Source organism: Vicia villosa, linkage group LG2, assembly GCF_029867415.1.
Source record: "Vicia villosa cultivar HV-30 ecotype Madison, WI linkage group LG2, Vvil1.0, whole genome shotgun sequence".
Taxonomy (NCBI): domain Eukaryota; kingdom Viridiplantae; phylum Streptophyta; class Magnoliopsida; order Fabales; family Fabaceae; genus Vicia; species Vicia villosa.
In genome coordinates this window covers 2,967,309-2,984,699 of record NC_081181.1, presented here as the reverse complement: position 1 = coordinate 2,984,699, position 17,391 = coordinate 2,967,309, and the positions used below count along the sequence as shown (strand labels likewise).

The 17,391-nt window shown below is 36.3% G+C and overlaps 1 protein-coding gene across 1 annotated transcript; it reads left to right on the top strand.

Annotated features, from left to right (window-relative positions):
- Positions 1-15,631: 15,631 nt before the first annotated feature.
- On the top strand, positions 15,632-16,395 carry LOC131648471 (uncharacterized). The gene is made up of 2 exons (XM_058918223.1): positions 15,632-16,002; positions 16,105-16,395. Exons 1-2 carry the CDS (start codon positions 15,632-15,634, stop codon positions 16,385-16,387), a joined length of 654 nt encoding a protein of 217 aa, XP_058774206.1. The 3' UTR covers positions 16,388-16,395.
- Positions 16,396-17,391: the final 996 nt, after the last annotated feature.

Here is a 17,391-nt window from a genome sequence, read left to right as displayed (position 1 = left end):
TCATCCCATTCGATCAACGCGTCCAGAATTGTTCTCCCATACCCACGGTTTGCCTTGAAATTTCTTTGCATCGAATTCATATATGCATACATGTTTAATGTGTTTTGAATACATATTTGTGATTATAATCATATGTTCATGAATTCTAGGTGCTTTAATTAGGTTTTTCTGACGAATTCGAGGACCTTCCATGGTTAGGGTTCTTGATCTAAGATTTAGGGACTCTCATAATAGGAAAAATTAGGCTGAACTAATGATCCTATCGTATTCAGGGTTCAATTTTAAGGCGAACCATGGTTATTTTTTTTGTTTATCACGCGTATTGGTGGAGTTTGATATGTGCAGGTATTACTACCATTAAAAAACGTAGCAGGTCTGTAATACGGTGAACTGACTTTTTATCGAAATGTCGCGGTTAAGCATGAGTCGCCACCGACTTTTATTTTATCCAATTTTAGGAAAGGCTAAAAGAACAGGAAAAATACCTTTTGAAAGATTTTGAGTTCGGGGGGTAAGTTATGCAAAGGGAAGGGGTAAGGCACCCTTTGCATCCATGGTTATCCATGGGCTCTTAATTGCTTAGCTCACTTTTGTTTGTTTGATTTGTTTGAAAAGCGGTGTGTGAATAGTAAAAGGTTTCGTTAAGGACTTTAGCTTGTAAATAAGCGTAACCTTGTTTGAAATTATTTTGAAATAGGAGGTGTGAAAAATAAACTTTGAAGAAGAACTTTAGCTTGTAAATAAGCGTAGTCTTTTTGAAAAGTATTTGAAATTTAATGGGAAAAATAGTTTGATTTTGAATTTTGAATTTGAATGGAGCAAGCAATTACTAGCAACTTACCCTAAGTTTAAAAATTTGTTCTTTTAGCCTTTCGAGGCGAAAGGATCTATCCATACCATGAGAGGGCAGGAAGCCTTTCAATTGGATGTGTAAGGGTCATCGAGAAATCGTTCGCCATGAGACTGTCCCTTGCCATAAATAGGGCAGGTAGTCTGAGGGAAGGATATAATAGTCATTAATCTTTTTAGGCATCATGCGAGGATACCTTAGCAATAGGACAATCATCTTTATTTTTCCGAGGCAACATCGAGGGACTAGATCATTTGTTAAGGCAACTTCGAAGGGACTATGATCTTATGATGATGAACTGAGAGTAACGTTTGTTTTGCTTAGGTATCCTCGGAATCGAGGGACTTGATTATTTAGTACAATTAAAGGCAACAGGTAACAAAGGCAACCAGAGGGATTACCCTAAAGGTGTGTGGGTGCAACAATCACGTGGTTAACTTCGATTATATTTATCTTGTAGTTAGGTGATCTATGTTCAGTTCATGGCTTGCACTCCCTAAATTACTAACCACGCAGTAATATAATAATATAACATCACAGTTTAAGTGCCTTCAAGGCCAATCAATACAACCAGTAAACAGTTACATAGTAATAGGGGAAGGGGACAATGAAACCAGCGGATCCCTTAATAGGGTTTGACATAAGTAATGATTAAAATAGAGTTTTAGGATTACCAACATTCGTAACTTTGGCAACCTGACAAACTTTTAGCTTCAATTGATGGATGTTGATGGGCAGAGGTTTCTGACGATAACCCTGAAAAGTTGGGCATAAAGAAAAAGGATGTAGTGAGTGTATTGACTATTCGAGGCAAAACCTATTTTAAAATGCAAAATAAATATAAAATAATATTTAAACCAGAGAAGTTGGAAAACTTAGCTTTTGTTTTGACGGCGCGTAGTCGGAGGATCTTGGCCAACCCTGAAAAATAAAGAAAGATAGAAAACTTTTTGTGGAGGTTCTGAAAGACGCAAAGGTTCTGAAACAATTCAGGGTAATTTTACCAAGAAAACTTATTGTGACCTAACAAGTTTAGGAGGCTAGTGACAATAAACCTAAAATTACAACTAATTTATTAAGTTAATTAGCCTAATTAATCTAATTCAATTTTTAATTACAAGATTAAATCATAAATCAGTTAACCCTAATTCTAGATTAATATAAAGTTATTAATTTATTATCTAATTAATTAAATAATTAACCTAATTACTAATTAATTAAAATTATTATATAAAAAAACTATTTAACTAAATATAACAGATTAATTAAACATAATCCTAGTTATTAATCTAATTTATTAGTTAATAAAAAGGGATTAAACTTAAAAGAAATAAAACACAAAAAACAAACAGCAAAAGAGAAAAGGAACTTAGAGAGAACCAGGAGTCGATCCTGTATGAGGCGCCTCTGAGTGTCCGTGGTGGTTCACAAGCTCACGTGCGTTGGATCAAAATGCTGAGAATGTCAGTGGCGTAGACTTGACGCTGCATGGTAGGCGTGCGAGGATGGCAAAACACTGGATCTGTGTTCACATAAGTCATAAAAATAATTCAGTCATACCTGCGGATCGAACCCAGGTGTAGTACCTTACAAACTATACGCTTGGCCATGTTAGCTATCTTTCAACTTTGTTTGATATACGATTAAAAGAAATTTAATATACAATTTAAATAATATTGGGAAAAGGTCAAAGAGTACATAGCTGGGCCCACACAGAGTTGATTGACGAATTAGGCGAAGAAAGAGAATCGAGCTCCCGTTGACTGACCAATAGCATCGCGAGGAATTTTCAACCTGGTAGCCAACGATTCAAACCACCGCTCATGGTGGTTTCCACCATCGTTCCCGATCATCTTCCACGGCCAACCTACATAAATCGACGAAAAACAAAACCAGAGCCACCCAGGTATACTAAATCGATAGCTACGAACATAGTGGTGATAATCGTTTGGACTAAAAACGCCTGCAAGTGATAAACCGATCATGAATGCACCTCATGCCCTAACAATGGCAAGTTGAGCTCCGGGCGTTAAACCTCAAAAACAAAACGTCAAAGTGACTCTAAACAATGTCATGAGCATGTAAGGATGCATAGAATATGTTTATATCATATAAATTGTAGGTTAGAAAGATCAAACTTTACCAAACCGGTGCAAGTTAAAAGGAGCAGTTCTGAAAGTCTTTGAGCTTCGAAAGCGACTGGGACGTGTTCCTGGAAGCCTTAGGATGACGAATAATAGCTTGGCTTTGCTTGAAACTCGTTGGAAAAGATTCCAGATCGTGCCCTAGCCTTGGAGCTTTTTGTGAGAGCTTTGTTTTGGTTATGGAGGCTGTGTTGCGTCCCCTTGTGGCTGCTATTATTGTGTGTATATAAAGGAACAAATTAGGGTTCTTTGTGGGCTTGGGTATTGAATTATTGGAAGGAGAAAAGCTTAGGTTAAAAATTGTTCCAACTCTTTCTAAATTTGCATGACATCCATCACATAGTATACCTCACGAATTTTGAACCTTCTCATGGTTTTGTTTGGGCTTTTAGATAATTAAAACCAAAGTCATACATCTTACTCCCTTTATTTTGTAATTTTACTTAATTTATTTTGATTTTTAATTGTATAAAAATCAAATAAGTATAAATAAAGACCACAAAAATATGGGAGTCCATTTAGAGGTCCTTATCTAAGTCATGGATATGTCTGGAGCCATTGATTCAGTGATTTTCCTTTGAGTAGGTTAAACCCTAGTTTCAGAGCTTTGTGTAGGAGGATGTGTCTAGGAGCTTTGTACTTTGGTTTGAATTTGAGTAGGAGAAAAAGTATGGGCAAATTTTGGGGTATGACAGCTGCCCCTGTTCAATTATCTTAAACCTGAAGATGTAGAGTGGTTTGCACGCCAGTCGGTATCTGAAGGTGGAAGATGATTGAACATAAGAATACCAAGAAATTTGCCCTATTTGAAGTAGGGACTTTTGTCGGAGATGGGCTTGTGGATGCCATCTGGTAGTTGAAGTTTGAGAAATGTCGTTTGTGCGTTGATCGTGTCATTACCGTTCGTAGTAAATGAATTAGATCTTTTGGAGAGATAATCGTGTCTACATCGTTCGTGATGATAGAATTAGACTCTCTTGTCGTGTCAGCACTGTTCGTAGTAACTGAATTAGACCGTGGGCGTCAGTGATAGTGTCTACACCGTTCGTGATGATAGAATTAGATCTCTGAGCGTTGACCGTGTCAGTACCGTTCGTAGTAACTGAATTAGATCTTTGTTGGTCATTGATCGTGTCTACACCGTTCGTGATGATAGAATTAGATCTCTGAGCGTTGACCGTGTCAGTACCGTTCGTAGTATCTGAATTAGATCTTCTGTCGTGTCAGTACCGTTCGTAGTAGCTGAATTAGACTTTGAAAGTGATCGTGTCATTACCGTTCGTGGTAGATGAATTAGACCTTGGAGCATTGACCGTGTCAGTACCGTTCGTGGTAGCTGAATTAGATCTTGAAAATGATCGTGTCATTACCGTTCGTGGTAGATGAATTAGACCTTGGAAAGTTGGAGTTTTCGTTCGTTTGTCTGTACCTGTATTCTGCAAAAGGTAAGATTAAATTTATGCAATGTCATGATGCATGGATTACATAATGAGTCTCTCAAAATAAATGAGAAGCTTTGCATGTTATGTATGAATTTTTATGAGGTAATGCGTGCAATGTATGAATATGTTTATGACATATGATATGTGAATATGATTTATGTTGTCTTGATTGAGAAAATAAATCTCTATGTCTTCGTGATTTTGATGTTTGATCTTATTTGGAGATGCTCAGCTGGGAATTTATGATTTCTGCTTGGAGATGATCAGTGACTTGATGTTCCCTGATTGGTGATAAAGATATTGATAAATCATGTTGGAGGAGAGCGACAGTGTTGAAGATGTAACCTCTGTTGGGCAGCCATGTCTTTATCGAGAGCGTTTGAAGATATCTTCTTAATGATTACTCTGTGGGGATATGATCTTATGACCCTGGCTCTGTGGGGAGACATGGGTGAAAGTTGCCCCCAGTATTATAGAAATTACCATTCCTGGATTTGAGTATTGATTAGGACACACCACTGAATATCGGTCAAAATGTCAAATTGGACTTGTATAGATTTGCCCCGGTTAGTAGGAACTTTGGAAAGATTCTCCTCGCGAGGACTTTATGAGATGCGTACTATGGGCGTCATGCCCCTCGTAATCATTGGCCCAGGACAATGCCCCATGTTGGTTGAGAATAAATTCAGATTTACTTGGATGCATGCCCCTGATTACTTTTGGCACCCTTGAGAGATTCTCGGAATCTTGACTTGATTGCCCCAGATTGACCAGGAAATAGTTTGAAACCCACTTGGGATGCATGCCTTTGATTTTTTGGCATTTTGAGAGACTCTTTGAATCTTGACTGGATTGCCCCAGATTGATTGAGCAAACGTGTCATGCCCCTTGTATACATAGGGGACCTTGCTTCTTGGAATAATCTGTGTTGGTCGGGCTAACTTCGAGTCATTAGTTGTACCCTGTGCAAATTCTTTCTGTTGCCAAACATTTGAAATTATGTAGCGAAATATGTTTAATAATGAATTCATGAGATGCAATGCATACGTCTGTCTTGAGTTTTTGAAAAACATTAAAACAAGAGATGTAAGCGTGTAATGTTTGTAAAAACATGATATTTGTAACACTGTAATGTTTGTAAACACAGGATGCTCGTAAAAACGAAATATCAACTCAGCATTTGTGGTAAACCTTAAGGAGTCAGGATACCTTTTTGGTGACAGTATGCTTTTGAACTAACCATGCTTCAGTTAGGACTTTCAAGGGTTGTAACGTGGCTTGGTTCACGGTTTAAGAAACAAAGGATAATGGCTCAAAAAATTTATTGTACCCACCCCTCTTCGTGATGTTCTTCAGTCCTAAGCTCAGTCAATTAAACTTATGCATTCAGCTTCCAGGAGACTTTTTGGATTTGCACCTTTGATAATGACGATAGTTCACAAGCAAAGAGAACTTTTGAGATGGCAATCACTTCTTCCTCTTGGTAGTCACAACATTGTGTTGTTCAGGAATTTATTGATTTTTCTTTTTTCATTTTTTGATATCCCTAACTTTTGCCTGAACTGTTTATTTTTGAGATTACAGTCAGCGAGATGCCTTGATTTTTGCCTAAGTCATCTTTTGATTTTTGACTTAGCAGGCTTTTTTAGTATATATGTTTTTTCATTCATCATTTTTTTTTTCATTTTGAAAGATATTGACTACCTTGCTTAATGATTGATGAGCCATCATTGGCTTTTGATTGACATCTCCCACACCTCTTTGATGTGTGCGGATGAATGCTTGTGATTGAAAGGTGTACTGAATGATTCTCTTGAAATAGAATGCACAACCAAATTAACTGAGAACTACCCTTCCCCAGGTTATGATCAAGGGTTTTGATTAGCACAGGAAAGAAACTTCTACTTCTTAGGCTCAAAGGGGTTGACAAGGGATCATCATCCTTATATCTCCACTATTTGGGATTTGAAACAATGCCTGTACATCGTCAGCATAGTCCGCTCAAAAGCATACTGTATGAGGTTGCGGTATCGCTTTCGTCATCCTCCCTCAAAAGGTTTACAGTTTAGCAGGAGTTGAATATCACAAAACATATGTAAAGTAAAGATGCAGTTTAGATGAGTGATAGCGAAGTAATTTATTCAAGACAAACATATGCAATGCACTGATGATGATTATTAAAACAGATAATGTCTATCATGATTTGAATGTTTAAACAAACAGAAAAGAACTTGCAAATGAAAGTAGATCTAATGATCCAAAAGTTCGTCCGTCGAGACGTCAGTCAATCTTGTCATGACTAGGCATATGAGTAGTGATCACCACAGGGGTTTCAGGAGGGTTGGATTTGATTTCTCCGTCATTGATCAGATCTTGAATCTTGTCTAACAATTGTTTGTGTAATGTCCAAGACTGTTGGAATGGTACGCGCACCTCGCATTGGGTTTATAGTAGGTGTTAGAATTCGTTGGCTCGATTGCCTTGAGCGTCTGGATCATATGAGTGAATTGATTGTTGTGACTCAGTTGTCGTGATTTCATTATCGTGACTCAGTTGTCATGATTCCAATATCGTGACTCAGTTGTCGTGATTCCAATATCGTGACTCAGTTGTCGTGATTCCATTATCGTGACTCAGTTGTCGTGATTCCATTATCGTGACTCAGTTGTCATGATTCCAATATCGTGACTCAGTTGTCGTGATTCCAATATCGTGACTCAGTTGTCGTGATTCCATTATCGTGACTCAGTTGTCGTGATTCCATTATCGTGACTCAGTTGTCGTGATTCCATTATCGTGACTTAGTTGTCATGATTCCATTAACGTGACTCAGTTGTCGTGATTCCATTATCGTGACTCAGTTGTCGTGATTACATTATCGTGACTCAGTTGTTGTGACTTTGTCATTGTGGTCTTTTCTGATTTGAGTGTCATGATTAAATCTTTAATCGCACGCTTCAGCGGTCTACCATCCTTTACACCATAACCAGGATTGTTCGAATAATAAGCGCATCTCGCATTGTAATTGTACCCCACGAATAGGAGTGCCTTCAATTCTTCTTGCCCCTTGGGTGAGTTCAAAATCAAAGTCTGGGATCGGGTATTCCGAGCCTGGAGGTGTTCGCCTGATTGCTCGAAATTCATGATGCTGAAATAAACAGCGAGGAAGGATGAGAAACCCGTCGTAGGGAACCTGTGGTGCAATGTTATGAATGCAGATGCAATATTTTCAAGGGTCTTTAGGAAATTTAGTTTGCGACATTAGGAAATGATTGGTCACCGCTTCGTCTGAAGAATCTTGGTCTTTGTCTTGGGATGTCCTTCTTTGAGAATCAAGCTCACCATATCGAGTGGGTCATCGCCTCTGATTCAGGATACTTCCGAACTGGAAGGTACGTGGCCAGAGGAAAATAAATCCTCTTGCCCCTTGATTAGGTACTGAGTCTATGAATTGGAAGGTATGTGGCCAGAGGAAAATAAATCCTCTTGCCCCTAGATAGGAATTCAGTCCTTGATAAGAGCACCTGAAATTGCGCGCCCTAAATCCCTAAGATCCTTGAAAGGGTTAGTTAAATCATGTTATGCTTATGATGTCATGATGTCATGATGTCATGCGAATGCAGTTCATTAGTCATAGTGTGAGATAGTAAGGACAAACAGGTCCTCTCAACAAAACCTGCGAGGAAATGAAGGTTAGTAGCAAACACAAACAAGTCACACAAGTCACGCAAGTCACACAAGTCACACAATTTTTGGCTTAAGGCTTGCATGGAGTCTGATCAGGTGTCCTTCCCAAGGGTATTTCTATGGATAAGGAGATTTCAGCAACGGGTTCTACCAAGTGACCCAGAATTGTCAGCCCCCTCTAAAGCACCCTCGAACATGGTACATGCATACCACGCAATGATACTTTAGGAAGAAACCTATCTGAGCTGTAGTATCGGGTAGCGACCATAACTTGGCATGCACCAAGAATAGCCCTCCCACTACGTTCCTAAAGGCCAAGATGGGTTAAAGGTGACTAAAGGTCCTTGAGCTCCGACGCACCCAAAGATACATGCGTAAACCTCTCTCATGCAAAAGAGGTACACAATAACCAGTGGAGGCCTAACTCAAGTGCGAACTTCATTTTGACCAACCCCAAGCATGCACAAGGGGGGTCTCCATGACTATGCCGCTCCTAATCTTAGGTGTTCTTGAATCCGGGAATGGGATTCGTCCTTCAATTTTCCCAAAACAGCCCTGAAAAATAAAACAAGCAAAGCAAGCAATAGAAAACATTTAAGTGATTCCTAAACTTTTAAGGTAACCCCTCTTTTATTGAATTTTTTCCCCAACAGAGTCGCCAGTTCTGTAATACGGTGAACTGACTTTTTATCGAAATGTCGCGGTTAAGCATGAGTCGCCACCGACTTTTATTTTATCCAATTTTAGGAAAGGCTAAAAGAACAGGAAAAATACCTTTTGAAAGATTTTGAGTTCGGGGGGTAAGTTATGCAAAGGGAAGGGGTAAGGCACCCTTTGCATCCATGGTTATCCATGGGCTCTTAATTGCTTAGCTCACTTTTGTTTGTTTGATTTGTTTGAAAAGCGGTGTGTGAATAGTAAAAGGTTTCGTTAAGGACTTTAGCTTGTAAATAAGCGTAACCTTGTTTGAAATTATTTTGAAATAGGAGGTGTGAAAAATAAACTTTGAAGAAGAACTTTAGCTTGTAAATAAGCGTAGTCTTTTTGAAAAGTATTTGAAATTTAATGGGAAAAATAGTTTGATTTTGAATTTTGAATTTGAATGGAGCAAGCAATTACTAGCAACTTACCCTAAGTTTAAAAATTTGTTCTTTTAGCCTTTCGAGGCGAAAGGATCTATCCATACCATGAGAGGGCAGGAAGCCTTTCAATTGGATGTGTAAGGGTCATCGAGAAATCGTTCGCCATGAGACTGTCCCTTGCCATAAATAGGGCAGGTAGTCTGAGGGAAGGATATAATAGTCATTAATCTTTTTAGGCATCATGCGAGGATACCTTAGCAATAGGACAATCATCTTTATTTTTCCGAGGCAACATCGAGGGACTAGATCATTTGTTAAGGCAACTTCGAAGGGACTATGATCTTATGATGATGAACTGAGAGTAACGTTTGTTTTGCTTAGGTATCCTCGGAATCGAGGGACTTGATTATTTAGTACAATTAAAGGCAACAGGTAACAAAGGCAACCAGAGGGATTACCCTAAAGGTGTGTGGGTGCAACAATCACGTGGTTAACTTCGATTATATTTATCTTGTAGTTAGGTGATCTATGTTCAGTTCATGGCTTGCACTCCCTAAATTACTAACCACGCAGTAATATAATAATATAACATCACAGTTTAAGTGCCTTCAAGGCCAATCAATACAACCAGTAAACAGTTACATAGTAATAGGGGAAGGGGACAATGAAACCAGCGGATCCCTTAATAGGGTTTGACATAAGTAATGATTAAAATAGAGTTTTAGGATTACCAACATTCGTAACTTTGGCAACCTGACAAACTTTTAGCTTCAATTGATGGATGTTGATGGGCAGAGGTTTCTGACGATAACCCTGAAAAGTTGGGCATAAAGAAAAAGGATGTAGTGAGTGTATTGACTATTCGAGGCAAAACCTATTTTAAAATGCAAAATAAATATAAAATAATATTTAAACCAGAGAAGTTGGAAAACTTAGCTTTTGTTTTGACGGCGCGTAGTCGGAGGATCTTGGCCAACCCTGAAAAATAAAGAAGAAAGATAGAAAACTTTTTGTGGAGGTTCTGAAAGACGCAAAGGTTCTGAAACAATTCAGGGTAATTTTACCAAGAAAACTTATTGTGACCTAACAAGTTTAGGAGGCTAGTGACAATAAACCTAAAATTACAACTAATTTATTAAGTTAATTAGCCTAATTAATCTAATTCAATTTTTAATTACAAGATTAAATCATAAATCAGTTAACCCTAATTCTAGATTAATATAAAGTTATTAATTTATTATCTAATTAATTAAATAATTAACCTAATTACTAATTAATTAAAATTATTATATAAAAAAACTATTTAACTAAATATAACAGATTAATTAAACATAATCCTAGTTATTAATCTAATTTATTAGTTAATAAAAAGGGATTAAACTTAAAAGAAATAAAACACAAAAAACAAACAGCAAAAGAGAAAAGGAACTTAGAGAGAACCAGGAGTCGATCCTGTATGAGGCGCCTCTGAGTGTCCGTGGTGGTTCACAAGCTCACGTGCGTTGGATCAAAATGCTGAGAATGTCAGTGGCGTAGACTTGACGCTGCATGGTAGGCGTGCGAGGATGGCAAAACACTGGATCTGTGTTCACATAAGTCATAAAAATAATTCAGTCATACCTGCGGATCGAACCCAGGTGTAGTACCTTACAAACTATACGCTTGGCCATGTTAGCTATCTTTCAACTTTGTTTGATATACGATTAAAAGAAATTTAATATACAATTTAAATAATATTGGGAAAAGGTCAAAGAGTACATAGCTGGGCCCACACAGAGTTGATTGACGAATTAGGCGAAGAAAGAGAATCGAGCTCCCGTTGACTGACCAATAGCATCGCGAGGAATTTTCAACCTGGTAGCCAACGATTCAAACCACCGCTCATGGTGGTTTCCACCATCGTTCCCGATCATCTTCCACGGCCAACCTACATAAATCGACGAAAAACAAAACCAGAGCCACCCAGGTATACTAAATCGATAGCTACGAACATAGTGGTGATAATCGTTTGGACTAAAAACGCCTGCAAGTGATAAACCGATCATGAATGCACCTCATGCCCTAACAATGGCAAGTTGAGCTCCGGGCGTTAAACCTCAAAAACAAAACGTCAAAGTGACTCTAAACAATGTCATGAGCATGTAAGGATGCATAGAATATGTTTATATCATATAAATTGTAGGTTAGAAAGATCAAACTTTACCAAACCGGTGCAAGTTAAAAGGAGCAGTTCTGAAAGTCTTTGAGCTTCGAAAGCGACTGGGACGTGTTCCTGGAAGCCTTAGGATGACGAATAATAGCTTGGCTTTGCTTGAAACTCGTTGGAAAAGATTCCAGATCGTGCCCTAGCCTTGGAGCTTTTTGTGAGAGCTTTGTTTTGGTTATGGAGGCTGTGTTGCGTCCCCTTGTGGCTGCTATTATTGTGTGTATATAAAGGAACAAATTAGGGTTCTTTGTGGGCTTGGGTATTGAATTATTGGAAGGAGAAAAGCTTAGGTTAAAAATTGTTCCAACTCTTTCTAAATTTGCATGACATCCATCACATAGTATACCTCACGAATTTTGAACCTTCTCATGGTTTTGTTTGGGCTTTTAGATAATTAAAACCAAAGTCATACATCTTACTCCCTTTATTTTGTAATTTTACTTAATTTATTTTGATTTTTAATTGTATAAAAATCAAATAAGTATAAATAAAGACCACAAAAATATGGGAGTCCATTTAGAGGTCCTTATCTAAGTCATGGATATGTCTGGAGCCATTGATTCAGTGATTTTCCTTTGAGTAGGTTAAACCCTAGTTTCAGAGCTTTGTGTAGGAGGATGTGTCTAGGAGCTTTGTACTTTGGTTTGAATTTGAGTAGGAGAAAAAGTATGGGCAAATTTTGGGGTATGACAAGGTCCATAGCTATTTCATAGCTAAAAAAGAGACAATTTCAAAACGAAGAAGATGAAGTTATGGCGCGCTTTTCGTGGGTCTTTTTTTGATATTTTGTTTTTTTATATATTATTATCAAACTGTGTTATAAGCAGCGAAGAATAACTGGCCTAGTGGTAAGAGCGAAGGGAGTTGGTTCTTGGACAAAAGGCGCCTGTCCGATCCCTGGCAAAGGCAAGTTTTTTTATTTCCTCTCAACTGAGTCTTAATAGGATCCGGTGGTCACACTTCACATATGAGGGCCATGCACCTTCATCAAACTAACCGTCAGATCCGGCCTTCATCAAATCCAACGCGCTAAGAGCTGAGGGTCTACCATGGTCCCTCCAGACCTCACCACACATAAGCAAATCTAAGTTTTTCTAAATTTTTTTATTTTTTATTGCATAATTATTTTTTAGTTATTTATTTATTTTCTTTTATTTTTTTAGTTTATTAACTATTTATTCTAAATTTTTTTTATACTTACAAAAAATGTTTTTTATAATTATTTATGTTTTATCGAAAGTTCGACTTTTTTTATCATCTCATCAATAATTGTTTTTTTATAAATAAAATTCAGTTTTATTTTCACATATACTATTAATCAATTAAATAATTAGGATTTAATCCAATAATTATTTAATTGCTATATTTAATCGAAATTTCGATTTTCTTAACCTTTAATGTTTATTTAAATTATTAATTTTTCATATCTTATGGTTTTAACCCTGATTCATCCTAATAAATTAGGGTTGTCGATCTTTAATGCACTAACCTTTCTCTTCTTCATTCTTGATTTTTCAGGGTTTATCAAGGATCGATGAAGGCTCAAGCCATTTACCCTGAATTAATTATTTTCTTTTTTTCCTTTTGCTTTCCCCTTCCCCACAGGTGTTTATTGTAATAGCGTAGGATTTTATTTTTCTGCCTTTTATTTCACCGTAATATTAATTGTTGTGGTTAGTAATCCTAGGGAGTGCAAGCCTGTTAATTGAATTAGGATAACTAGTTATAAGATAAAATATCTGAATTAACCATGTGATTGTGCCACACACACACCTTTAGGGTAACCTCTCTTGTTGTCTGTTGCCTTATTACTGTTGCCTTGTTGCCTTACAAATCATGCCTTTAAAATAGTCAAGTCCCTCGATTCCGAGGATACCTAAAGCAAATGTTGCCCTCAGTTCATTCATCATCAATTTTGTCCCTCGGTGTTGCCTCGGTAAAATGATGATTTGCCCCCATTGCTAAGGTATCCTCGCCTGTTGCCTAAAAGATTAAATGACTATTTATATCCTTCCCTTAGACTACCTGCCCTCTTTATGGCAGGGTCAGTCTTATGGCGAATGATACTCCGATGACCTTTTACATCCAATAAAAGGACTTCCTACCCTCCTATGGTATGGATAGGCCTGAAAAGCTAAAAGAACAAATTTTAAAACTTAGGATAGTTGCTACTAATTGCTTGCTCTAAAATTCAAATTACTTTTCACACCTCCTTTTCAAAACGATTTCCAAAAGGCTACGCTTATTTACAAGTTAAAGTCCTTATTCAAAAATCTTTTTACTATTCACACACTACACTTCAAACATTTTGAAAATAAAAGTGAGCTAAGCAATTAAGAGCCCATGGATAACCATGGATAGAAAGGATGCTTTAAACCTTCCCTTTGTATAACCTACCCCCCGAACTCAAAATCTCTTTAAAAGGTCTTTTTCTGTTCTTTTAGCCTTTCTATAAATTGGATAAAATAAAAGTCGGTGGCGACTCATGCTTACCGCAACATTGCTTGCTTAAAAATAAAAGTCAGTTCACCGTATTACAGTTCCTATGCGAAAATCTAAGTTGAGTCTCTCAGGCTTGACTTTTAAGTTGATTCCCTGAGGTAAGACTTTTAGGTGAAGCCCTTCAAGAAAGACTTTTAAGTTGAGTCACTCAGGCGATACTTTTTAGTGGAGTTCCCCAGGAAAAACTTTTAAGTGGAGTCCCTCATGCAAGAACTTTAAGCTAAATCCCATATTTTGCTGCTTATTAAAGGATCCAATACATGGTATATCTAATTATCTAGCAAGAGGGTTAATTGTAAGTAAGGTGAAACTTTGGAATTATTTGTGATGGCCCAGTATCTCTGTTGCTAGTTGAGCAACAGGGATATTTTAGTAGAAGTCTAACATTAATATTGTCTCTAAGGGTGGCAAAGATCTTTTAGTGGAACTCCAACACCAATATTCCCTATGAGGGCAACAAGGATCTTCGAGTGGAATTCCAACTTTAATATTGCCTTGGAGGGAGGCAAGGATCTTCCAGCAGAAGTGCAACAAGGATCTTTTTATGAAAGTACAATATTAATAGTTCCTCTAAGGGTGGCTAGGATCTTCTTGTGGAAGTCCAACATTAGTATCATCTCTAAGGACGACAATGATCTTCTAGTGGAAGTTCATAATTAATATTTCCTTAGAGATCGACAACAATCTTCTTTATGTGAACACATTAATAAAATAGTTTTTAAAACGTTCATACACTGGTGAGCTAAATGCCTTTCGCCTTATTCAAAACAGAAAATAGAAAATGGCTAACTGTAATAGAATCTCATGTTAACTGAGTTGCATGTTCTTGGGATTAGTCTTACACGTGCTCTTGGAGATCACCATGTAAGAATGTTGATTTTACATTCAATTAGAAGATGGGCTATGAGTTTTGTGCACCTAATGCAACCACTATTATAATGGTATCATGCCTTGCTTTCGGAGTAAATACTTCAGTATAATCCACCCCAAACTCTTGTTTGTGGACTTTAGCACTAACCTTGATTTATACTTGTCAACTTCTTTCAATTTTGTTTTGTAAATCCACTTCAAACCAATAGTTTTATGCCCTTGTTAAGATCAACCAACTCCCATATGTTATTTTTCTCAATTGAAGCAATTTCTTCATTTGTTGTTTCTTTTCACTTTGGTTCTTTAACAACTTCTTCAAAAGCAGTAGGATCACAGTCTAAGAATAACACAAAGTGTGTAAGACTGGGTTTTCTGATTTGGTTGAAATTTCCAATATCACATGATAATTTTTTGAAAATACAGGTATTATTTTCAGAGTACCGAATTTTTTTGAAATTCTCAATATTAGTTCTTACTGAAAATTTTGAATTTTTTATCAAAAATTCCGTATGCATATTTGTCTTTAAATTTGAACAAGAACACTTTTAAAATTATGAAATAATATGAGGGTGTCAAATATAAGTGGGGTGGCAAGAATTCCTTGTATTTAGGATGAAGTAAAATAAAAGTTAACAACCCGGCCCATGAGGCTTAACCCAATCTCAAAGTTTATCTACCAGTCTACCACCAGTAGTATATTGAAAAAGAGATAGACACGGTATTACAATAAGTTGAAGTATTTAAAGGTTCGTTTCTCGTATTCATTTCATTCATATATAGTTCCTTGTGTCTGCCTGCTGCGGCGCAGTCAATAACACATCTCTATCTTTCTGCAATCATTCAGCAGAATGTCTTCTCCCAATGCTCCAAATCCAACAATTAACACAACCTCTGACCCACTCTCCACTGCCTCTCATCTCACCCATCGTGAACTTCTGTGTCGTCGTCTTCGCAACATCAAACGTCTTACCAAACTTTACAGACGTCAGTATTGGGCTCTCATCGAACAAGTCAGGATCAAACACAGACAATATGTTATTGAGACTGGTCTTAGCCCTTTCCAGGATGAACCTGATGTTGTTATTGACAATTACACTAACATATGTGCTTTTGATGGTTGTATGTCCAACCCTATGCCTTGCACTTCTTTTTGCTTTCAGCATATTCTCTCTGATCCAAAACAAGTTCTTTATAAGCCTTGCACTTTCGTCATCGCAAGGTATATATCTATCTCAATAATATCTCAATAATAGATAGATATACATATTTTTTGTATCAGTACTGTCTGTTTTGTAATATATTTTTGTTTTGTTGTTTGCAGGTCAGGTGATGGACCTGTAACATGCAAGAAACCTACAGTGAGATCCACCACTCCATCATACTGCACTGTCCACATGAAAAAGGTGGGAATGAATATCTCCCCTATGGGCAAAGTGAGTCCTGAATTTCATGAATTGGTGCCTGAATTTGTTGGTCAAATTCAAGCTAAGAGAAGGGCAATGAAGGGAAAGGATGTAAAAGTGTGGTTAAGAAGGATTGTGATAAAGAGGAAAGCAAAACTGAGGCTGACAAGGAACATCAAACTGAAGCTAAGAAGATTATGAATAAACTTGTTTCAACTTGAGAATGAGAAAATAAGTCAAATAAATCCAAACTGTTGAATAAAATAGCTGCTGGTTTTAAATATTACTGGTTCATATTTTCAGTTTGGTTATGTGAACGCAATGGTTTTTAGATAACTTTAAAACATTTTATTCTAAACTTGTTTTTAAAAAAAATTAAAATTCATTGGATGCATACTTTTAATTTTAGTCGAGGTATATATTGTAAAATATAGTAATTATATATTGGATTTAGAAAAAATAATTATTTGGTAAATTTATAAATTTGGTTGAATATGGATATAATTTAAATTTGTTTTTTAAAAATTAAAATTCATTGGATGCATACTTTTGGTTATAGTCAAGGTATATATTGTAAAATATAGTAATTATGTATGGATTTAGAAAAGTAAAATAAAATTTGGTAAATTTTTAAATATTTCTAAATTTCGTTGGATATGGATATATACTCTGATTTAAATTTTAAGATAAAAATTATAATATATTTAAAATTTAAGGAAAATTCTATTTTTAAGTTTAATGAGTAATTGATGTATTCAGTGTATATACATACATCAATTATTTAAAAATAGTTAAAAAAAGAAATTCATTTTTATTAATAGAAACAAGAAAGAGTAATTATTGTAGAATAGGTCTTTAGTTTAATAACAATAGAAACATCAGATTAACTTCATATATTACTATCAAAGTCATAATTGAAAATGACTCATTAAAATTTGAGTTTAATTGCTATGCACTGTCGGTGTAAAAATTTTTACACTGTCAATGCATCACAACCACTCAATCATATTATTTTAAAAAAAATTAAAATAAAAGTCAAACACTTCCAATAAATTAACGGTTGTGATTCACTGACGGTGTAAAACTTCTTTACACCGTCAATGTATTCCAATTAAATTCTTAAAATTTATAAACTCTTATAAACTGAGAGTATGTTTTTCTAAGGATTAAAATTATGCCTTTGAGAGTATTATTTTTGGAAATAT